The 24,793-nt window shown below is 44.4% G+C and overlaps 1 protein-coding gene and 1 non-coding gene across 2 annotated transcripts in view; one reads left to right on the forward strand and one right to left on the reverse strand.

The window, feature by feature from the left end:
* SLC26A8 (solute carrier family 26 member 8) overlaps nucleotides 1-24,793 on the forward strand; it is a 106,016-nt gene that overhangs the window by 33,377 nt on the left and 47,846 nt on the right. Inside the window, exons 6-8 of the mRNA XM_017522624.2 lie at nucleotides 2,014-2,178; nucleotides 3,181-3,330; nucleotides 23,557-23,639. Of these exons, the coding sequence (XP_017378113.1) occupies nucleotides 2,014-2,178; nucleotides 3,181-3,330; nucleotides 23,557-23,639 (398 nt within the window). The remainder of the gene's footprint in view (nucleotides 1-2,013; nucleotides 2,179-3,180; nucleotides 3,331-23,556; nucleotides 23,640-24,793) is intronic.
* Nucleotides 22,975-23,115, reverse strand: LOC119470230. Its single transcript, XR_005199113.1, has one exon. It is a non-coding gene; the product is annotated as a U4 spliceosomal RNA (small nuclear RNA).

Raw genomic sequence — 24,793 nt, forward strand, 5'->3', positions numbered from 1 at the left:
GCATGCGCGACCATGCCCAGCTAATGTTTTGTATTTTTAGTAGAGACGGGGTTTCACCATGTTGACCAGGATGGTCTCGATCTCTTGACCTCGTGATCCAGTCGCCTCGGCCTCCCAAAGTGCTGGGATTACAGGCTTGAGCCATCGCACCCGGCTGTTTTTTGAGAGCTTTTAGTGCAGTGGAGAGTGAAGTGACCATCACAGGCTTTAAGACTTCTGTTTTGCTTTTCTTTCCACCCTGCTTACTGAAAAGTCTTCATTGGGCTGTGCCAGTTTTCTTAACCTACCGTCTTTTTGTTTTTTATTTTTCTTGTTGTGGAGACAAGCTGTCGCCATGTTGCCCAGGGTCCTCTCAAGTTCCTGAGCTCAAGCAACCCTCACACTTGAGCCTCCCAAAGTGCTGAAATTCACAGGCGTGAGCCACCACACCCAGCCTAACTGTGGTTTTTTGTTTTGTTTTGTTTTTTTAAAGATAGGGTTTCTCCATGTTGGTCCAGCTGGTCTTGAACCCCTGACCTCAGGTGATCCGCCCACCTTGGCCTCCCAAAGTGCTGGGATTACAGGCATGAGCCACCACGCCCAGCACTGTGGTTTTTGTTATAAAAGATGAACAACTCAAACAGTAAAAAAAAAAAAAGGGTATAAATTATCAAATGTTGTTTGTCCCCAACCTCTAACCCCATTTCCCAAAGGTAATTTCTGTTCATCATTTGAGGTCTATCCTTTTAGATCCTGTGTGTATAAAATTTTACTATATACTATATAACATACATCTTATATATGCATGTTGACATGCAAAGTACCTTTTTAATTTTCTTCAGGATATGTATAATCAAAAACAATAATTTAATTTCTCAGTAAAGATAAGAGTCAAAGGCCAAGAAGTTTGAGCTTGATCCCAATGTTTTGGAATTCTCTTCTCCTTTGTGAAAAGCTGCATTCCTCAGGGAAATATTAACATCTCCTGAAAAGGGCTATCAAAGCTTCTAATGAAAGAGACTTTATTTTTTATTTATTTATTTTTTTTAAAGACGGGGTTTCACCATGTTGGTCAGGCTGGTCTTGAACTCCTGACCTCAGGTGATCCACCCGCCTTGGCCTCCAAAGTGCTTGGATTACAGGTGTGAGCCACTACGCCTGGCCTTAAAGAGCCTTTAAAAAGACAAAGGCAGGCCGAGCACAGTGCATTCATGCCTGCAATCCCAGGGTTTTGGGAGGCCAAAACAGGAGGATCACTTGAGATCACGAGTTTGAGACCAGCCTAGGTAACATAGCAAGACCGCTGTCTCTGTAAAAAATTAAAAAAAAAAAAAAAACTGGGGAGGCCAAGGCAGGCAGATCATTTGAGGTCAGGAGTTCAAGACCAGCCTGGCCAACATGGTGAGACCCCATCTCTACTAAAAATACAAAAATTAGCTGGGCGTAGTGGTGCACACCTATAATCCCAGCTACCGGGAAGCTGAGGCAGGACAATTGCTTGAATCTGCGAGATGGAGGCTGCAGTGAGCTGAGATCGCACCACTGTACTCTAGCCTGTGCAACAGAGTAAGACTCCATCTCAAAAAAAAAAAAAAAAATTAGCCCAGTGTTTGTGCCTGTAGTCCCAGCTACTTGGGAAGCTGAGGCAGAGCATCCTTTGTGCCTAGGAGTTTGAGGTTATAGTGAGCTCCGATTGTGCTGCACTCCAGCCTGGGCAACAGAACAAGACGCTGTCTCATAAATAAATAAATTGGCAAAGCCTTGTTCTGATCACCTTGTCCCTGTTTTCCCCATGTTAACCTAGAGGGCAGTAGATTCTAGGGCAAGAACTTAAGTGCTCACAATGAAGTGGGCTAGCACTTGTCGGGAGCCTCTGATCAACACATAAGGACCCACATTATCAACTGTTGCTCATTAGGGAAAGAGTTACCAAAGGAGCCTATCTTAACTTTCCTGCTGGAAACCCTTATATTCCTGGAGAGCACTGCTGGATTGAAGATATTCTGCCCCACTCTGGTTTTCTCTTCTCTGCAGCTAATAATGGGCGCATTGGGTTTGGGCTTCATTGCCACTTACCTTCCGGAGTCTGCAATCAGTGCTTACCTGGCTGCTGTGGCACTGCATATCCTGGTGTCCCAGCTGACTTGCATCTTCGGGATTATGATTACTTTCCATGCCGGTCCCATCTCCTTCTTCTATGTGAGTAATTTCAACTCTTACCCAGAGTTACAAATGCCACTCTTACCTCCAAAGAGAGGTGGACCTCAGTAGAGAGACTCCTGCCCGTTCCAAAAGGAGACACAGCCAATAGGCAGCTCAGTCAAGAGGATACTAGAAATATTTTCCTTCATTGGAATATTAGGGTCTTGATTAATTGCAGATGCCAGTTAGACCATGCTTTCAGCTGACAAACCATTCCAGCCTTTTTTGTTTTATTTTATTTTGTTTTTGAGATGGAGTTTTGCTCTTGTTGCCCAGGCTGGAGTGCACGATCTCGGGTCACCACAACCTCTGCCTCCCAGGTTCAAGCGATTCTCCTGCCTCAGCCTCCTGAGTAGCTGGGATTACAGGGATGTGCCACCACACCTGGCTAATTTTGTATTTTTAGGAGAGATGGGATTTCTCCACGTTTGTCAGGCTGGTCTCAAACTCCCGACCTAAGGTGATCCACCCACCTCGGCCTCCCAAAGTGTTGAGATCATAGGTGTGAGCCACTGTGCCTGGCCATTCCAGCCTTTTAAACTATCATTATATACATTAAAATTTGGCCTTTAAGATATTGTATCTATTACAATTCTTCTCATTACCTACCTTATAACAAATATGTATCCTAAAACATCTAAAGGATATACAATACTAAGTAGTTTCTCAATGTAAGAATAGGATAGGAGCTAAGCTACAGTATATTATTTGAGAAAACAAATAACTATTGGCTTATAAATGGAATGTCTAGGTCCTGTCCATTATACTAAAACATACAGTGTATTCTCTCCTTATACTTATTAAACATTAATGTTGTTTTTAACAAAAATGCCCACCCCATCGTGCTTGCCCTCACTGTTCTAGTAATATCCATCAAGACCTTCATGCCCAGAAACTCTGCTTAGGAATTTCTTTCTGAGTTAATCTACAGTGCCAATTTCTAAACTTAGCCAATTATTATATCCCTTTCTAAGCCTCTGTAATTTTATTGTCTTTCAGAACATAATTAATTACTGTATAGCTCTCCCAAAAGCTAATTCCACCAGCATTCTACTGTTCCTAACCGTTGTTGTTGCTCTGCGAATCAACAAATGTATCAGAATTTCTTTCAATCAGTATCCCATCGAGTTTCCCATGGAATTGTTTCTGGTAGGTGTTTTTGATGTCCCAAATTCATAGTTTGCATAATTTTAGTATTTTTTAAAAAACATATTGAAGTGAATTGTGTAAAAGCTGAATATATTTAGTTTTCAATATATGCTTATATTTGTGAAAACATGCTTATTTTCTTTTTCTAAAATAGTTTTAAAACTATAGCCAGGGCCGGGCGTGGTGGCTCACACCTGTAATCCCAGCACCTTGGGAGGCCAAGGTGGGCGGATCACCTGAAGTCAGGAGTTCAAGACCAGCCTGACCAACATGATGAAACCTTGTCTCTATTAAAAAAAAAAAAAAAAGCTATAGCCAGACGCAGTGGCTCACGCCTGTAATCCCAGCACTTTGGGAGGCTGAGGCGGGTGGATCACAAGGATAGGAGATCCAGACCATCCTGGCTAGCAGAGTGAAACCCTGTCTCTAAAAAAATAAAAATTAATAAATAAATAAAAATAAAAGTTAAAAATAAATTTTAAAAACTATAGTTGACAAATAAAAATTGAATCTATAGTTTACAATGTGATATTTTGACATAGATATACATTGTGAAATGTTAAATCAAGCTAATTATCTTTATTTATGTATTTATTTATTGACAGAGTCTTGCTGTGTTGCCCAGGATGGAGTTCAGTGGTGCAATCTCAGTTCACTGCAACCTCCATCTCCTGGGTTCAAGCAATTCTTCTGCCCCAATCTCCTGAGTAGCTGGGATTACAGGCATGTGCCACAATGCCCAGCTAATTTTTGTATTTTTTTAGTAGAGATAGGGTTTCACCATGTTGGCCAGGTTGGTCTCAAACTTCTGAATTCATGTGATCTGCCCGGCTTGGCCTCCCAAAGTGCTGAGATTACAGGTGTGAGCCACCACACCCTGCCTAATTATCACTTTTAATTTTCTTCACTTTGCAGTCCAGCAGCAGTTATTATTTTTGTTGTGAGAACATTTAAGACCTACTCTCTTAGCAATTTCAAGTATACATTGTTGACTATAGTCACAACAGCACAATAGATCTCTCTCACAAAACAATTTTATCTATTGCTTCTTTCTCATAATATTTCAAAGACAAGGGTTTTTTTCCCCCATATCAAAGTAATATAGGCTCATTCTTAAAAGTTTGAAAAACATAAGGAAGTTTAAAAAGGTGGTAGAGGAAAAGAAATTCCTATAGTTGCACCATCCAAAGTCAACTACTATTGCTACTTTAGTACTTTCAGATATTCACTTCTCTCAAACATATGACAGGCCTGGGCTCAGTGTTGGTGAATTTCCATCTTTTTCTTTTTCTTTTTTTTCTTCTTGCAAACTACACAAAGAGAAGAATTTCCATCTTTTTCTACATAAACATTTTATTTTTATTTTAACGTAGTTGAAATCATACTGTTATTCAACCTCCATTCCTTCTCGCTGTGCAGCAATAAGGAAATTGAGGCAGCTCTTCCCTGGACTTGAACACAGGAGCATATCTAGATTAGAACATGTCAGACTTAGAGGATCTTCCTAAAAAAATAAAAATAAAATAAAATCCAGAATTGAGGCACAAGCAATCTCATGTTTAAATGATAGCAGACAAAGGGCCAAAGAATCAAGGAGGAAATGAACAATCTTTTCCTATGACTAGCACCAGAAACAACACAACGTTCACTGAGAAACAACGGGACGATTTGAACAACTTGTTCAATAACAACCCATACTCAACCCCCAGCCTTCAGAAAGAAATGGCCTCAAAAAGAGACATGTATCCAACAGTATATGTTTGGCTTAAGAACCACAGAGCAAAGCTCAGGAAAGCAAAAATGCAAGCATATTCAGCAAACACAAGAAGCTCAACAACAGCAATTAGCTGAGGGTAGAGTCAAGACCAGTCCTTCCCAGGGAAATAGAGATACACCAGCCAAATCTCCTAATGATGCCTATCCTGTAGCTCTAGTTTATGCAGATCACTGGGCACCCAGGTTGTGACTCAGCTTCTATCCCAGTTTTAAGGTCCCTACAGATGACTTTGTTGTCCACAAAATAGTTCATTTTGGCTGCTGCCAAGATCCTAGAATATACTGCCTCTTCTTCTATTCCATTTTTGGAATCCTGAGTTTGTTCTCCATGCTTCCATTCTAATTCTTTTGACTGTTCACTTCTACAACGTAGGGAGAGGTACTAGACACAAAAGGCCACATATTGTAATGTGTGTAATGATTTCCTACAAGAGAACACTTTTCAGCAATGAGGAACAAACTGGAGATACACAGACATACACGTTCTATATACAACATGGATGGATTTCAAAAATGTTGTGTGGCACAAAAGAAAAAAGACACAAAAGGCTACATACTATATAATTTCATTATATGAATTTCTGGAGCAGGAAAAACTAATCGGTCATGACAAAAAGATTAGTGGCTGCCCATGTAGAAAAATTAAATAGTAAGTGGCACGAAAGTATTTTATCAGGGTGATGGAAATATTTCATGTGTTAATTAGGTGTTGATTAGGATGGTAGTTACCTGGTGTATAAATTCTCAAAACATACAGAACTATATATCTAAAAGCTGTGCATTTTATTGTATCTAAATATACCTTAATAAAAAAATTAATATGGCTGGGCGTCGTGGCTCACGCCTGTAATCCCAGGACTTTGGGAGACTGAAGCGGGTGGATCATGAGGTCAGGAGTTCAAGACCAGCCTGGCCAAGATGGTGAAACCCCACTCTACTAAAACTCTAAAAATTGGCCAGCCATGGTGGCAGGCGCCTGTAATCCCAGCTACTAAGGAGGCTGAGGCAGGAAAATCGCTTGAACCCAGGTGGCAGAGGTTGCAGTGAGCCAAGATTATACCACTGCACTCCAGCCTGGGCGACAGAGCAAGACTCCATCTCAAAATAAATGAATGAATAAATAAATAAATAAATAAAAGAAATTGAGGTAGAGGAGATGTTAAATGTTTTTTCTAATCCATATCATTGGTTAGTAGCAGAGCTAGTGTTCACTGTCTAATAATAATGTTTATTGTTTCTTTTTTATTTTTATGTTTTTTGTGACAGTCTCACTCTGTCACCCAGGCTGGAGTATAGAGGCGCGATCTCGGCTCACTGCAACTTCCACCTTACAGTTTTAAGTAATCCTCCTACCTCAGCCTCCCAAGTAGCTGGGACTACAGGCGCTTGCCACCATGCCCAGCTGATTTTTGTATTTTTAGTAGAGACGGGGTTTCACCATGTTGACCAGGCTGGTCTGGAACTCCTGACCTCAAGTGATCCACCTGCCTCAGCCTCACAAAGTGCCAGGATTGCAGGCATGAGTCACTGTGCCTGGCTTCTTGTTTCTTCCCTAAAATCTGCTGATAAAACTTATCTTTTACAGTTATAATTAACATTTTACAGTGATAACGATATTTTCATCAATAAAGCTCAGGTTTTCTCAGTCAGCATTTTTCATTTTAAGTTAATACCTGAATTCTTGGCTGTCAGTGAGAATTATTTCCTTTTTAAGTGGTGGTCTGTGACAAAGATGCTTAAAGTTAACCAAGTAATCATGTGCTCCCTGCACTTCCCAGTCTCTCTTGCAATTAGGAGGACCCTGTGACTTCTGAGCCAAAGTACAGGTAAATAGGTGCAAGTCCCCTCTTCTTCCCTCCCCTGCTGTGATGATGACAGGGGCAATATGTTAAGAAAATGGAAGCCCCAGGTGAAATTAGCTCAAATACTTGGGGCATTGTTTGCGAAGAAGATGCCTAAGAGACACCAACCTACCATGGACTAACTTCAATGTGTTAAAATGCTACAGTCTCATGGCTTGTACATTGACACAGCATAACTCATGTTATGGGTTCTATCCTCTTCAAGGTTGAAAAATACTGCTTTGGGACTTTAAGTTTTTTTGTTTTTTTTTTTGAGATGTAGTCTCACTTTGTCACCCAGGCTGGAGCGCAATGGCTCGATCTCAGCTCATTGCAACCTCCACCTCTTGAGTTCAAGCAATTCTCCTGCTTCAGCCTCCTGAGTAGCTGGGCCTACAGGCAGGTGCCACCACGCTTGGCTAATCTTTTTTTTTCAGTAGAGATGGGGTTTCACTGTATTAGCCAGGATGGTCTCCATCTCCTGACCTTGTGATCCACCCGATTCAGCCTCCCAAAGTGCTGGGATTACAGGCATGAACCACCGCGTCCGGCTAGACTAAGCTTTTTAATAAGTGTTGACTACTTCTTGTAGAAGTGCATACTCTTTTCCTTTTGAATGTTTGAAAAGCTATTAATTCATAAACGTGGGAAGCTGAAAGGCTTGTTTTTCAAAAGACTTTTCAAAACCCTGAAGGCAGCTCCAGCAATCCCACTATTGGGTGTATATCCAAAGGAAATGAAATCTTATGTTGAATAGATATCTGCACTCTCATGTTCACTGCAGCACTATTTAAAATACTCAAGTTATGGAATCAACCTAAGTGTTCATCAACAGATAAATGGATACATGTGGTATATATAGGTATTACTTGATAGACATGTAACAAAAAATGATTTTAAAAAATGTGGTATACATATACGATGGAATACTATTCAGCCTTTAAAAAGAAGGAAATCCTTCTCTTTAAAGTCTGGGTATTTGATTTAAAAATAAGATAAAATAAAAAGAAGAAAATCTTGTTATTTGGGACAACTTGGATGAACCCAGAGGACATGTTAAGTGAGGTAAGCCAGGCACAGAAAGACAAATACCGCATGATCTCACTTATATGTGGAATCTAAAAAGGTTGAACTCATTGATGGGAAGAGTAGAATGGTGGTTACTAAGGGCTAGAGTTACCGGAGTGTGGTTTGGGGAGATGTTGGCCAAGGATACAAAATTTCAGTTTGATAAGAGGAATAATTTCAAGAGAACTGTTGTACAACATAGTAACTATAGTTAGTAACAATGTATCATATTCTTGAAAATTGCCAAGAGAGTAGATTTTAAGTGTCCTCACCACACCAAAAAAGATAGGTAGGCTGGGCATGGTAGCTTACACCTGTAATCTCAGTACTTTGGGAGCTTGAGGTGGATCACCTGAGGTCAGGAGTTCAAGACCAGCCTGGCCAACATAGTGAAACCCCACCCCTACTAAAAATACAAAGTTAGCTGATCGTGGTGGTACATGCCTGTAATCCCAGCTACTCGGGAGACTGAGGCAGGAGAATCACCTGAAGCCAGAAGGCAGAGGTTGCAGTGAGCTGGGATCACACCCTTATACTCCAACCTGGGCAACAACAGCAAAACTCCATTTTAAAAAATAAATAAATAAAAAGATATGTATGTGAAGCTCAATCCAGTCATTCCACAATGCATATATGTATTTCAAAACAGCACATTGTATATGACAAATATATATGATTTTTATTTGTTAATTCTTAAAAATAAAACCTGCAAACAAACAGTGCTCTAGAGCTCAGGGAACAATGTGTATATGGAGTTTGTAAGGGTGCAGCCAGAGGCAGCCTCTCCTTTTCATAGAACCCAGCCCAGCTCTGGCACCTTAGGAGGCTGCAGCTTTGGAGTAACCAGCAGACAGCACCCATGAACATCTTCACTCTGTCACCAGGCTGGAGTGTAGTGGTGCGATCTTGGCTCACTGAAACCTCTGCCTCCTGGGTTCAAGCGATTCTCCAGCCTCAGCCTCCCAAGTAGCTGGGATTACAGGTGCACGCCACCATGCCCAGCTAATTTTGTATTTTTATTGGAGACAAGGTTTCACCATGGTGGCCAGGATGGTCTGATCCCCTGACCTTGTGATCCAACCGCCTCTGCCTCCCAAAGTGCTGGGATTACAGGAATGAGCCACCACACCTGGCCCAGCCCTCTCTTAAGATACATCAGCACCAAGGATCAAAGTGATGTTTCTTCACGCAGTCTGTAAACCCAGATGTATCTGACACAGGCCTCAATCAATTCAGAAAGTTTACTTTGCTAAGGTTAAGGATGCGCCCATGACACAGCCTCTGGAGGGAGGTCCTGACGACATGTGCCCAAGGTGGCCAGGATACGGCTTGCTTTTATACATTAGGGAGATACAATAGATCAAGCAATACATGTAAGATTAACATTGGTTTGATCTGGTAGAGTGGGACAACCTGAAGGGGTAGGGGCTTCCAGATCATAGGCAGATTTAAAATTTTTCTGATTGGTAATTGATTGAAAGAGTTATTATCAAGAGAAAGGAATGACTGGGTTATGGTGAGGGGTGTGGAGACCAAAGCTGTGTCGTGCAGATGACGCCTCCAAGTAGCAGGCTTCAAAGAGAATGGGTTGTAAATGTTTCTTTTCAGGCTTAAGGTCTGTTTTCACGTTAATGTTGGTTGGTTTTTACTGAATTCCGAAAGGAAGGAGAGATATAATGAAACGGATCTAATCCCTGCTTTAATCATGGTCTGAACTAGGTTTTTCAGGTTAACTTTGGAATTCCCTTGGCTGAGAGGAGGGGTCCATTCAGATGATTGGGGGCCTTAGAATTTTGTTTTTGAATACATTCATTTCATCTCAGTAGTACCAAAAAAAAAAGTTTTTTTTGTTTGTTTTTGGTTTATACAGCTTTGAAAGCAATCAACATGAACCAGAGATATAAGGGAAGGAGAGACGTGAGAGTGCAAAGCATGTTGTGGGTTGACTGTGGCTGACAGATTGGTTTGTGAGCCACAGTCAGAATAGTCCTTTGGGGGCCAGGCGTGGTGGCTCACACCTGTAATCCAAACACTTTGAGAGGCCGAGGCAAGTGGATTGCTTGAGGTCAGGAGTTTGAGACCAGCCTGGCCAACATGGTAAAACTCCATCTCTACTAAAAATACAAAAAAATGAGCTGGGCATAGTGGTGCATGCCTGTAGTCCTAGCTACTCAGAAGGCTGAGTGAGGCAGGAGATTCACTTGAACCCAGGAGGCAGAGGTTGTAAAGCAGGAAAGCGGCCGCAAAACTAACCTCTGGAACACTGAACTGGGAAGGAAGGGGTGATTTATTTGGCCGGTGAGCGAGGCAGCATAGTTGCCTAACAGCCAAGCTCAGCTCACAAAGAAAGTCCCTGCCCTTTTAAAGGCTTATACTCTAGAAATTACATGTGAAAGGGTCTTGGGCCATGGAGCAGGGTGGGGTACAGTGACTTATGTGGGGGGTTGATTGTGTTTAAGTAAAAACAATGCCTTCCAGAAAGATTCCTCCATGCCATGCTTGCAGATCTATAGGAGGGCAATTAAAGGTAACGTCTGGTCTGCCAGCCTTTACTTCTCCAATTGAAATGCAATGTGGAAGTCAAGGGGGAGGTGGTCTTAAATGCTTAAGGGTGATTAAGGGTCTCCTTCCTCACTCCCCTCTTTGAGAATCTCACCTATAACATTAGTGAGAGTTCTCACTCTCATTCTCATTTTCATGATCCTCTGAAGAAACATTGATCATTGTAAGGGGTATTGCTGAGTTTAAAATGAGGAAACTGAGGCCACTATAAGAAAAATCAGTGTCAGTTTATTCACCTCCCGGGCGAGGTTCTATGGTCTGGGAGGGGAGCCAGAGAGGTCGAACTGACTTTCTGGGGTGTGGGGTTTTTGTGGCTATGAGTAACGAGCAACAACAGGGTGCTCTGATTAGCTCTGGGTGGGGCGGGAATGAGCCGCTATTGGTTGGTGGGTTGGCGGGCAGGTTTTTTGGTGCAAGATTTGGTTAGGGTTGCATCAGCCGGAATTCCCGACTGGAGGGCTGGGTGCACAACTGGGTGCTGAGTGCAGAGCTGGGTGCTGAGTGCAGAGCTGGGTACTGAGTGCAGAGCTGGGTGGCTGTCCAGGCTCCTGATGAGGCATCCGGCCTTACAATAATGATGCATATACTATATTTGTGATGTAGTTTTCTGGTTAACTACAGCGGTGATGAATCCTCTAATCATCTGAAGGAATAGGGGAAGCAAACAAGGGAGTAGCAAGCAAACACCTATTATTATTACAACATTTATGATGAGAGTCTTGAATCCTCCTAAGGATGAGAACCAACGTCCAAACAAGGATTCAGGGTTAAATCCATGCCATACCTGCACAGGCATGTGTGCCAGGTTGGTCATGTCTTTTACAATATCCTCACCTGCTTGATGCTGGTCGTCTATGTGTAGACAGCAGTCAGTTAGTTTGAATTTTTCACAGACTCCTCCTTCAGCTGCTAGCAGATAATCTACGGCCAACTACTTCTGATAAATCGCATTTCTCATTTGAGTTTCTTGTCAGGCCAAAAGGACAGAGCTTTGTCCATTTCATTAACAAGTATTTCCAAGGCAGCCTGCAACTGGATGATCCAATTTCGCATATACATAGGAGTCCGGTGTCCCCATGAGCCATTCTCCGCCCATGTGGCTGGCCCATAATACTTAATAATTCTTTCCAGTGGCCACTCATTATCCTCCCATTCACCTATCTTTATACTTCTTTTCTCCCAGGCGGAGTAGACTGGATGTGCTAACAGCCCACCTGTCTTGGCAGACAATAGGAAAAAGGAAGGCTTAATGATTCCTATGACACAGCTACCTGTCCATCTTTCAGGCAGCTGTACATATTCTCTATGTCCACATATCCAGTACAACCCAGCCTGGGGCCGTCCAGTCTCTCCAATATCCAGGATGATTCCAAGCATCATGTAATTTTGGAAATTTTAGGAGGGGGTTTTTCTCTGTATGGTTTGAGCTCCAGCAGGTTGCAGTGTCCACTGTTCCCTTATACAGTTGCTGCCCTAGGCAGCTAAGCTTTCCAACTGGAACTGTGAAGTCTGTTCCTTCTCTGGACAAACTATTGTCCAATAATGGAAACCTTTAGAACCCAGAAACTGTTGGTCTGTATTCTTTGAACTGAGGTCAGGTCAGCAACAGGGTTAGAGGGTACTAACTCATGGGCTTCCCATGGTCATCTATCACCCATGGTAATTTCCCCACATACATAGCAAGAAGTGACATTAAGTGAACGGACCACATTTTCAGCAAGTTGGAGGAACAAGTTCTTTGTCTTTTTCGGAAGTTCCAGCACTGGCTCATTTAATATATCATAGAAGGGCTGGTATACTGGCTGGGCTGAGTGTTTCTGGATTTTTCCCTGAATTTGGATATTGACTCTGGGATCAAGCCCTTTCCCATCAATTCCTAGCAGTACACTCTCCCCTTTTTCCCATTTGGGGTCTTGGGAATTTGTGATTATTAATTCTACTGGGTTACAATGTCTTGAGCCTCAGGGGACATTACTCCCTGGAATGGTGTCCACCCCTTTTACAAGGCAAATGGGATTATTTGTATTATTTTTCCAAGTGGCCCAGATGACGCGTGACCAAAAATGCATTTACTGCACCAGTAGGTTTTCTGGCAGATGTACTTATGCTCTTTTGCATAACTTTGTTCCCATCCAAGGGAACCACAGCACCCCAGATTGGAATGATAGACATTGATGGCTGCACAGGCATCAAACCTTAAGGTGACTTGTTTTGGGCTTCCCTTCTCCTCTGTTTTTGCTATTAACTTAGTAGGGCTGTTCCATCGTCCTGTTAGGAGTTTAATTTCAAAAGTCGTATGCATAGGGGGTTCTGATGGATTGTAGCAGACATCGGGCTGTCCATCCCCTGGATTACACACCTTATGCTGAGTACCATTATATAAACAGGTTCCCTTCTGTGTCCCTGTACATTCATAATTACCGTAGAGCAAAAGAATGGCAGTAACTTTCCACCCTACCTCAGTAACCTGCTGCACACACTGAGAGCATTCTCCAAAATCAGTTAATGTTCCTACTGTAAAAGTCCAAATCTTAAGAAGAGTAAGTCCCACGATGAATTTCCTTATGGTTTGGCCATGCACAGACCAGCCAGCTTCTGGGATGTGGCTGGAGCAGGGCTTGTTGTCCTTTTCAAGGTGATTCTATAGTCGTTGTCTGGGTCTGGTCTAGCTTCCCAAGTTTCTGCTGCTGCCAGCTTGATGCAGCTATGGTGGATCCAGGCTGTGACTCCCTCACCTTTAAGGCTGCGGGAGTGGTCAGGGTCACGGTCTGGGGTCCTTTCCATCGTGGCTTCAGAGGGACTGCATTTTGGTCCTTTATCCACAAGTGATTACCTGGTGAGAAAGGGGGAACTGGGGAGAATAAGCTTACAGGGCATCTTTCATTTACCCAGATTGAAATACCCTGAGTGATTTTTCCTAGAGCTTGCAGCTGTTGTCCTAGCTCAGTATTTCCCCACTGCTGAGGAGTTCCTGGGAGTGTTCGCATATGGGAGGGGGCCTATGATATAATAAGACTTTATGGGGGGCTATAGGGAGTACATCTAATGTTGAATGACACCAAGGGAAGTGCCTGCACCCACTGTAATTCTGTTTCCTGACACATCTTCCCTAAGCTGTCTATCTGCTCCATCTTCTGCTTGGAGAAAGTCCTTTTCTTCCTGAATTTAACAGTCCTTTTTCTTTGTACAGCACTCCATGCACTTGAAGAATTAGAAAGGCATACCAGAGGCCGGGTGTGGTGGCTCATGCCTGTAATCCAAGCCCTTTGGAGGCCAAGGCGGGAGGATCACCTGAGATCGGGAGTTCAAGACCAGCCTGACCAACATGGTGAAACCCCGTCTTTATTCAAAAAGAAAAAAAAAAATAGAAAGGCATACCAGAAATTAGTATAAAAGTTCACAGTCTTTTTTTTTTTTTTAAGATGGGGTTTCTCCATGATGGCCAGGCTGGTCTTGAACTCCTGACCTCAGGTGATCCACCCACCTCGGCCTCCCAAAGTGCTAGGATTATAGGTGTAAGCCACTGTGCCTGGCTAAAAGTTCACAGTCTTATCTTCACTCAGTTCCAAGGCCCGGGTCAGAGCAGCAAGTTCAGCCTTCTGAGCCAAAGTACACTGAGGCAGTGGCGCAATCCCGATTACTGTGTTCAGAGTTACTACCGCATAGCCTGCACACCCTTCTCCTTGTGGATTAACAAAACTGCCTCTAACCACACACAACCCCCAGTCTACTACCGTCTGTGGTTGATCCTGAAGATTGGGCCTGCTGGAATAAACTGAGTCCAATACTTCAACACAGATGTGTTTAACTGGGCCTCCTGACACCAGGGGCAAAGTGGCAGGGTTTAAGGTGTTGCAGACCTCAATGGTGATGTGGGGGATTTTCACATAGCAGACTCAGGTATTTGGTTAACCTCGCATTTGTTAACCAATGATGTCCTTTGGTATTTGTTAGAGTCTATACCGCATGGGGTGTTTTGATATTTAAATTTTGCTGCAGGGCTAGCTTGTGCTAGAAGAGCAGTTGCTGCCAGGGCCCTTAAACATGGGGCCCTCCTTTAGAAACTCCGTTCAGCTGCTTGGAGAGATAAGCTACAGGCCTGGGCCAAGGTCCCACTATTTGTGTTAGAACTCCAACTGCCATTTTTTCCCCCTCTTTCTGACACATACAGCGTGAGAGGCTTTGTTAAATTGGGTAACTCCAAAGCCAGGGATGACAAAAGTCTCGCTTTCTGTTCCTGATAGGTCTGCCGCTGCTGGGATCCTCATTCAAAGTGTTCCTTGTCTTCCTCCACTCCCCTGCTTTGTCACTTTGTATAGGGGTTTGACCAGTAGTGCGAAGTCTGGAATGCACAATTTACAGAAACCCATGGCTCCCAGGAACTCTTTCACCTGCCTTCTAGCCTCAGGTTCTGGCAGGTTGCAAATGACTTGTTTCCTTTCTGCTCCTAGGCCGCACTCTCCCTTCCGATGGTGAACCCAGATATCACACTTGCTGTTGACAAATCTGGACTTTTTTTTTTTTTCAGACGGAGTTTTGCTCTTGTTACCCAGGCTGGAGTGCAATGGCGCCATCTCTGCTCACCGCAACCTCCACCTCCTGGGTTCAAGCAATTCTCCTGCCTCAGCCTCCTGGGTAGCTGGGACTACAGGCTGCATCACCATGCCCAGCTAATTTTTCTATTTTAGTAGAGATAAGGTTTCACCATGTTGACCAGGGTGGTCTCCACCTCCTGACCTCGTGATCCACCCTCCTCGGCCTCCCAAAGTGCTGGGATTATAGGTGTGAGCCACCGCGCCCGGCCCTGGGCTTTCTTTTTAGACACTTTATACCCACAGTTCTCCAGGTGCCAAAGTAAGGCATCTGTTCCTTTAGCGCACCCGACTGCCATGGGGTGTCCCAATAAAAGGTCACCAGCATATTGGAGCAGCATGCAGCCTAAGTCCTTAGCAAGAAACGTCTGAAGGTCATGGGCAACTGCCTTCCCGAAGATGGTGGGAGAGTTCTTGAACCCCTGGGGAAGCCAGGTTCAGGTGTACTGGGTGGTCACACCTGTTTCTGGATTCTCCCATTGAGAATACAGAAATGCAAACAGTTCCTGACCCTTTGAGGCCAGTTCAATGCTAAAGAAAGCATTCTTTAAGTCCAAGCAAGTGAACCAACTATCCTCTGCTGACAGTCCCAACAGCATGTACAGGTTGGGTGCAAGAGGGTGCAAAGTCACTGTAGTCTGACTAACCAAACACAAGTCCTGCACTGACCTGTAGTCTTCCGTCCCTGGTTTATTTAGGAAGAGTCTCCACCCCTCCACTCAAGGGACTGTGAGAGCCATGATAATCCCTGCCTGAGGCAGTTTTAGCCAAAGGGACCCCTTATCAGTGACGATGATAGCAGGAGCTCTTAGTTTGCCTAGCAAGTCTCTCCCCAAGAGGGGTAGCGGGCAGTCCGACATGTACAAGAACTGATGTATAACCTCACTGCCTCCCACCAAACAGGTTCAAGGCAGACAGAAAGACTGTTTCTCTTACACCCCAGTAGCTCCAACAATATTGGTTGTTTTCTTTGATAGGGGGGTTACAGGACTGTTATCAGGACCATGGGCTCTTTGGGGGCAAATGATCCCAGCCCCCTTCAGTCTAGTAGCCCCTCCATTGGATTGAACAGAGCTCCTTCACTTTCACCTGAAGATCACCCTGTTTTCCTGCTAACTAGGGGCACTTGTCCTTCCAGTGTCCCACTTCCTTACAGTAAGCACACTGGTCACACTGCAGGTGTGGGTGACTAGACTGGGTAGCTTTCCAGGAGCCCCCCCTTTCCCTACCCTTTTGGGGGCTCTCCTGTAATAGCAGCAGCTATCAAGTCAGTGTTTTGTCCAGGCTGACGCTCGTTTTCTCTAAGACTCTACAGCTTACCACGTCTCTGTTCACAAACACCTGGTTAGCTATTTCCAGTAACTGTGATGTATTCATGCCTGCAAATCCTGCCTGTTTCTGCAATTTTCTCCTAATGCCTTCCGTACATTGACTGACTAATGCCATATTTACCATACGTTGGTTTTCAGGGCTCTCAGGATCAAAAGGAGTATACATGCAATAAGCTTCACACAGCCTCTCATAGAACTGTGCTGGGCTTTCCTCTTTCCCTTGAATGACCTCAGAGACTTTATTGATGTTTGTAGCCTTCTGGGCTCCCTTTTTCAGTTCTTCCAGTAAGGCCTCTGTACCAGATTAACGTTTGCATGCCCTCCGGGGTGTTTGGATCCCACTGGGGGTCAGCCCCTGGTAACTGGACCCTGGCATACTCTTGGGGGTTATAGTAATCTGCAGGAACATGCTCCTCCAGCCATTTAGAAGCGGCTTGGAGTACTCTGCCATTCGTCTGTGTTAAAAAGATACATAAGCAGCTGATTGCAATCAGCCCAAGTGGGGTTATAAGTCTGAATAATAGTTTGCAGTAGGTCAATGAGAGCTTGTGGCTTCTCGGTATAAGACGGGTTGTTATTTTTCCAGTTGATAAGATCAGCTGAGGTGAACGGCAGGTACGTGAAAACATGCCTTTCCACCATGTGGCGGTCCTCATCCACTCCCGTATACCGCTGCTCTTTTAAAGGCATCTGCACCCCTGCTTTGGGTCGCAGATGGGCTGCTAGAGGTGGGGCTGGAGTTCCTCCTGGGAAGCGGGCAGCTATGGGAGGAGTCTCTCTGCCTTCTCTCTTGTCTACTCTGGGTGGCTTAGGGGTGTGCAATTCTGGTGGGGGTGCTGAGGATTCAGGCCCAGGGGCAAGGAGTCCTTGAGGAGGAACGGGTATTATCGGCAAAAACTCCTCTGCTGTCAGATTTTCCAGGCCCTTGGGAGTCTGTGTCTCTGCCACTGAATCTGCCAGGACCCTGGGAGTCTATATCTCTCGGTGGGTGGAGCGGGGTTTTTACCTAGCTGCCTGTCCCTTTGCTATTAGTACGGCTGCTGCCTGTCCTTTCAATCACTGTGGGAAGCTTAGAATGAGCTACAGCCACGTATCTATATATGTGAATTGATCAGGGTGTCCTGGCTCACCACATGTAACTTCATGCCATAATTTGGAGACAAGAGACCTGTCTAGGCTCCCATCTGAGGGTCAATCCACCCCAAATGCTGGCCAGTCTACTTCACATAAGGTCCTCAGCTTCCCTGGTGTCATAGTTACTCCATAATCCCCACTAAATCCCTTCTTGAAATTTTTCAGCATAGTCCCTAGAGGGCTACGCTTGCTGTAAGTGTGACCTATGTTTTGCACCAAAAAAACAGTCCTCACAGACAGTTAAGAAAGTTTACTTCACCCTCAGTTCCTGCCCGGCACAGCACAACACACCCTCAATCACTTTCGCTTCAGGCTGGTAGGATCGTCTCCCACTCGGGGAGTATTTCAGGTGCCTCTTGGCATCAGAGCATTCGTTAATCCCTCCGCAATGCCTAGATTGTGAAGATGCCTCCTAGCCATTTGCAAATCGCCCCTAATCCCAGCCAGCCCCACAATTCACTCAGAGCATGGGGTCCTCTCTCATGGACCTGCAGCCCCCACATTTCACAGCTGATGAGTCCAGTTGGACCCCTCCAATCACTCACGCAATCACACTCCTCCTCTGCCCAAATCAAAACCAAAAAACAAGACTTCCAAGGTTAATTACAGAGAGAGCGAGCCAAGTACAAGAGTGCCAAATCCGGCACATGTGTGTGATCAGGCCATGCTTCCACCTAAAGGAGGTGGGCAAGTGTCCCAGGATCAATTCTACCGTGTTTCTGTTGTCCGGACACTCCAAGTACCATTCCTTCTTGCTGTTCAGTCACCGGGTGGATCCACACTGCAGGTGCTTTCCTGCTCTGCTCTGGCGAGGCTTTCCACCGGGCCAATACCTGCCCAGGAGCGCTCACCCAAGCAGGCGGGAGCATCACCCAAGCAGGAGCCCCCTGCAGGGATGCTCTGAAGGGCTAGGCAAAACCGCCTGAAAGGCTGTGCTGGCCGTCCGCCAACCGAAACTCATGTCAACCTCTCGAACACCAAACTGGGAAGGAAGTGGTGATTTATCCGGCCAGAATCTTGGCTGTTAGGCAACTATGCCACCTTGCTCCTGGCTGAATAAATCACTCCTTCCTTCCCAGTTTGGTGTTCTAGAGGTTTTTTCGCGGCCACTTTCCTGCTTTATTTGCAGTGAGCCGAGATCCTGCCTGGTCAACAGAGTGAGGCTCCATCTCAAAAAAAATCCTGCTGGGAGTGGGGGCTTAAGCCTGTAATCCTAGCACTTTGGAAGGCAGAGATGGGTGGATCATAAGGTCGAGAGATTGAGACCATCCTGGCAAACATGGTAAAACCCCATCTCTACTAAAAATACAAAATTAGCGGAGCTTGGTGGCGCACACCTGTAGTCCCAGCTACTCAGGAGGCTGGCGCAGGAGAATTGCTTGAACCCAGGAAGTGGAGGTTGCAGTGAGCTGGGTGCAGTGGCTCACACTAGTAATCCCAGCACTTTGGGAGGCTGAGGCAGGTGGATCACGAGGTCAGGAATTCGAGACCAGCCTGGCCAACATAGTGAAACCCTGCCTCCACTAAAAATACAAAAAAATTAGCTGGGCATGGTGGCAGGCACCTGTAATCTCAGCTACGTGGGAGGCTGAGGCAGGAGAATCGCTTGAACCTGGGAGACAGAGGTAGCAGTGAGCTTAGACCACACCATTGCATTCCAGCCTGGGTGACAGAGTGAGACTCCATCTCAAAAATAAAAATAAAAATCCTGGGTTGGGTGAGGTGGCTCATGCCTATAATCCCAGCACGTTGGGAGGCCAAGGCAGGTAGATCACTTGAGGTCAGGAGTTCGAGACCAGCCTGGCCAACATGGTGAAACCCCATCCCATTAAAACAAAAAAGAAAGAAAACCCTTTAGAGAATGCTATAAATAATTACAATGCTCTATGGGGTGAGGTAGGGGAGGAAACAGAGGTCCAGCAATAAAATAGGTGAAGGCTTAGAAAAATTCCAATTTAGGCATTAACCTTTTTGTGACCTAATTTGTACTCATAGGCTATTGAAGCCTGCAGTACACTACCTATATACATGTAAAGTCAAGTGATGGGGTCACAGTTTCTGCCATATGGCAGGGATTGGAGATGCAGATTATCTTAAAACATGCGCTATGAATAAAGAGAAACCCCAAACAGGCTTTGTGTGAGCAACGTGGCTGTTTATTCACCTGGGTGCAGAAAAGGTTGTCAGTGAAGGGCAGTGGGAGAGGAGTTGGTTTTATAGGTTTGGGGTGGGCAGTGGAAAGTTACAGTTTAGGGCAGTTCTTCGCAAGCTGGGAGGGAGTTGTAGGGTGTGGAGTCAGGAGGTTGGCCAAGGTCACTTACAAAGTCCAATGGCCTTGTCAATTGAGGCTGGAATAAGAAACAATAGAGAATGTCTCAAAGTTAAGTAGACGCTGCAGGGGTTGATCATTTCTTCCCCTTTTCATGGTCTTCCAGTTACTTTAGATTTTCCTGGAACTCATCTGGAGGGTCCCTGCAGGTCACAGAGGTTAACATGGCATCCATGGCACTACCAGTCAAACCAGAAAAAGACCAAGCTGGGCACCATGGCTCATGCCTATAATCCCAGCCCTTTGGGAGGCTGAGGCAGGTGGATCACTTGAGGTCAGGAGTTCAAAACCAGCCTGTGCAACATGGTGAAACCCCATCTTAAAAAAAAAAAATAAATAAAAAAATTTAAAATTAATTAAAAAAAAAAAAAAACTAGAAAAAGACTTCCCTGTTCCCCCTAGTGGTGAGGAGAATGGGAGAGGGAAGATGGGGGCACCCATGGCCTAGGGTCTAAAATGCCTCTCACAGCACCCACCAAGAAACTACCAATATTAGATGTGCTGAGGAAACTGCACACATCTATCAGTCTGTCCTTAAGAGAGCAGACTCTGCTGGGTGAGGTGGCACAGACTGTAACCCCAGCACTTTGAGAGGCCAAGGCAGGCGGATGGCCTGAGGACAAGAATTCAAGACAAGCCTGGCCAACATGGTGAAACCCTGTCTCTACTAAACATACAAAAATTAGGGGCCGGGCGCGGTGGCTCACGCCTGTAATCCTAGCACTTTGGTAGGTCGGGGCGGGTGGATCACGAGGTCAGGAGATCGAGACCATCCTGGGTAACGTGGTGAAACTCAGTTGCTACTAAAAACACAAAAATTAGTTGGGTGTGGTGGCGCCTGCCTGAAATCCCAGCTACTCAGGAGGCTGAGATACAGTGAGAATTGCTTGAACCCAGGAGGTGGAGGTTGCAGTGAGCTCAGATCATGCCACTGCACACCAACCTGGGTGATAGAGCCAGACTTCTCAAAAAACAAATAAGCAAACAGAAAAAAAAAAACAATAATTAACTGGGCATGGTGATGCATGCCTGTAATCCCAGCTACTCAGGAGGCTGAGGCATGAGAATTGCTTGAACCCAGGAGGTGGAGGTTGCACTCCAGCCCAGGCAACAAGACCGAAAATCCATCTCAAAATAAATAAATAAATAAAAGAGCAGACTCAAATATTTAGAAAAAATTTCAAGCCAACAACTGAGATCAAGGTAGAATATACTGACAATTCAAGCGTCCCTTGGCTATAAGAAATTATGTATACTATATGTTCATAATTTTTTTTCCTGAGACAGATCTTGCTCTGTCACCTAGGCTGAAGTACAATGGCGTGTTGGGTCACCGCAACCTCCACCTCCCGGGTTCAAGCAATTCTCCCGCCTCAGCCTCCTGAGTAGCTGGGATTACAGGCATGCACCACCACACCTGGCTAATTTTTGTGTTTTTAGTAGAGACAGGGTTTCACCATGTTGGTCAGGCTGACCTCAAACTCCTGACCTCAGGTGATGTGCCCACCTCGGCCTTCCAAAGTGCTGGGATTACAGGTGTGAGCCACCATGCCTGACCATATGTTCATAATTTATGTGTATTTAAGCTGTATAGCAAACACAAAAAAATGTCAGCAATTGTTGTCTTTGGATGCGTTATTTCTGTTTTTCAGTATTTTATGTTTTCTTCATTTTTCTCTGTGAGCAAATACTACCTTTATACTGGAAATAAGAGTTCCTTGCCATGTAAAAACCAAGACTCTTCTTCTCTGACCCAAGCTGTGATCCAGATTCTTCCTTCCATTGTAATCTGTAGGCTTCCTAGGGGTCTTCATCTGATAACGGTATCACACGTTAGCCCAACTGCTATCATTTTCAGCGTCTGCTGAACTCCTGCAGTAGATGCTGGGGAAAGATGTATGTGTCAGTAGGAAGAATGGGATAAAGCGACCGTATAATAGCTATTTAAAACCTGGGAATTCAGGTCTCTTGTCTCTGGTTTAATCTGCATTGATGCAGAGCCTTTATACGCTATAACAGCTGCTAGATTGTCTCTTTTTCCTCTAGTGAAAAGTCAGGGACTAGGGGGAGAATTACCATTTTTAGCAGTAATGAAAGGATGGAAAAGCAGGTACTTGCTTTGCTACAGACTTTTTTCTTTGTGCTATTAAATGTTGCTCCATATTATTAAGGGTTAATTATATTTCTTTCAGGCTGGGCACGGTGGCTCACGCCTATAATCCCAGCACTTTGGGAGGCTGAGGCGGGTGGATCACGAGGTCAAGAGATCGAGACCATCCTGGTCAACATGGTGAAACCTCGTCTCTACTAAAAATACAAAAATTAGCTGGTCATGGTGGCACGTGCCTATAGTCCCAGCTACTCGGGAGGCTGAGGCAGGAGAATTGCTTGAACCCAGGAAGCGGAGGTTGCGGCGAGCCAAGATCGTGCCACTGCACTCCAGCCTGGGTAACAAGAGCAAAACTCCATCTCAAACAAACAAACAAAAAAAATGTTTCTTTCTTGGTATACCTCAACAAGCCCCTAAAAGGCATATCTGTATACTACAATATGCCTGGAACTAAAAACTTTTGAAACTGAAAACTGGATACAGTCATTATCTGAAAACATGTTTATATTAATCTTCTTCTTCTTTTTTTTCTTTTTTTTTTTTTTTTAAGACGGGATTTCACCATATTGGTCAGGCTGGTCTCAAACTCCTAACCTCAGGGGATCCGCCCGCCTCAGCCTCCCGAAGTGCTGGGATTATAGGCGTGAGCAACATGTTTATATTAATCTAGATTTTTAAAGTTGGTGGGGAGATTCCCCACTTCCTGATAAAGTCTGAAATACGTTGGCCGGGCGTGGTGGCTCATGCCTGTATTCCAAGCACTTTGGAGGCCAAGGTGGGCGGATCACCTGAGGTCAGGAGTTCAAGAACAGCCTGACCAACATGGTGAAACCCCGTCTTAAAAAAAAAAAAACAACTCTGAAATACAGATCTCTTCATTTATTTATTTATTTTAAACCAATCTCTGTAGAGACTGTCAAAAATTGCCAGTGCCGACTGTATTGCAAGTCGTCATGGCGGGGTATTGGGAAAAGTTTTCAATTAGCAATAATAGTGCCTCGGATAAACCTCATTGGCTACGATACTGCCACTGCATAAAGCTACATCTCTTTTTATTTAAAGAGACGCAATGGGACAGGTATTTCCCAAGTCATGCAGCATTTAAATGGATCAACCTCACTGAAAGCCGTTGAGATTCAAAGATATTAAATATTAAAACAAGAAAAAATAAATAAAGTTGGCGGGGAGTCAGAAGTTTAAGGCGTCCATTTGTTCCCATCATTATATCACAGACCAAGTTGTTTTGCACTCTGGCTACAATGTCCAAAGGAGCTTAGAGAACCAAAATAATCAGGGAAGAGCTGTGATGCCTGTGTTGCTCTATTGAACTAGCCATGCCTCCCTCTCTGACTTGCATGCACAGGGACTGCCACGTTTTATTTTCCAAGCTGCCAGAGGCTAGGGGCAGCTCTGCTCCTGGAAGCAATGCACTATATATAGGTATTCATATGCCCCTCCTTTTTTTTTTTTTTATCCCCTACAGATCATTGGCTTCACTGTGTTTGCAAACAGGATAAACATGGCCACAGAAACCAGCAAGACGCTTATTGACATGATTCCTTATAGGTCAGTAATTCCACTTTCCAAGATTGCTTTTCTCTTTCTGATACCTTCTCTTAGCCTCTGACCACACAGCCTGATTGATATTTTCTACTAGCAGTCTCTGGCCAAAGCAAAATTCATTTGAGAACACAGAGGTTCGTGAAAGGAGAAGGGCTAGGGACAACTCCTTGTGTCTTCACTGGTCAGCCTCTGTCTCGCTTATCATAGCTGAGCCAATCCCCTTATCCAGGAAAACTGTTATATGCACTGAATACCAGAGAAACTCATTTTAGCACATGATAGGTCTTCCCAACTACCATGCCTCTCTGATTAACTCTCAAGGGGTGGACAAGAGATGCCTTAGTTTTTTTAGCCTCTTTCCTGCGGCTCTGAGTTCAGAAGATGAATGTTTCTTCTGCCTTCACAAACTTAGACTAAATTGGTGCTCTATTTTTATTTATTTATTTATTTTTGAGACGGAGTCTCATTCTGTTGCCTAGGCTGGAGTGCAGTGGTACAATCTTGGCTCACTGCACTATTGAACTCTCAGGCTCAAGTGATCCTCCCACCTCAGCCCTCTGAATAGCTGGGACTACAGGCGCCCACCGCCATACCCAGCTAATTCTTTGCAGTTTTAATAAAGACAGCGTTTTGCCATGTTGCTTGGGCTGGTCTCAAACCCCTGGGCTCAAACAGTTCTCCTGCCTCGGCCTCCTAAAGTGCTGGGATTACAGGCATGAGCCACGGTGCCTGGCCAGAATTGGTACCCTTGAACAACATTATTTTTTTCCTGTGGGTAGAAAGTGATCTTCAAATAGCCTAGCATATGCAGTTCTTAAGGACTCACAATCAATTTACATTATAATTCTTACCAGTGACTATGAAGCACCGCTCTTGCTTCTGTTAGGAAATTTCTTTTTAAAACCTTAATCAGTGATTCCCAAGTTTTCTCAGAAATCTAATTTAATGTAAAAAAAAAAAAAAACAACCTTAATCAGATGAATCACATTAGCTAAGAAAGGCAATATACTGCAGTTTCTTGACTCACAGGCAGGCTTTTGAAGAGCATTGCCCATTTCCTCACATTGTATAATAAGGAATCCTGTAAAGAGTGAAGGATACTTGCTAAATTCCAGGATCACAAAATGTAGGCTTTTCTTTTTCTTTTTTTTTTTTTT

Source organism: Cebus imitator, unplaced genomic scaffold (genome assembly GCF_001604975.1).
Source record: "Cebus imitator isolate Cc_AM_T3 unplaced genomic scaffold, Cebus_imitator-1.0 Scaffold24, whole genome shotgun sequence".
NCBI lineage: Eukaryota > Metazoa > Chordata > Mammalia > Primates > Cebidae > Cebus > Cebus imitator.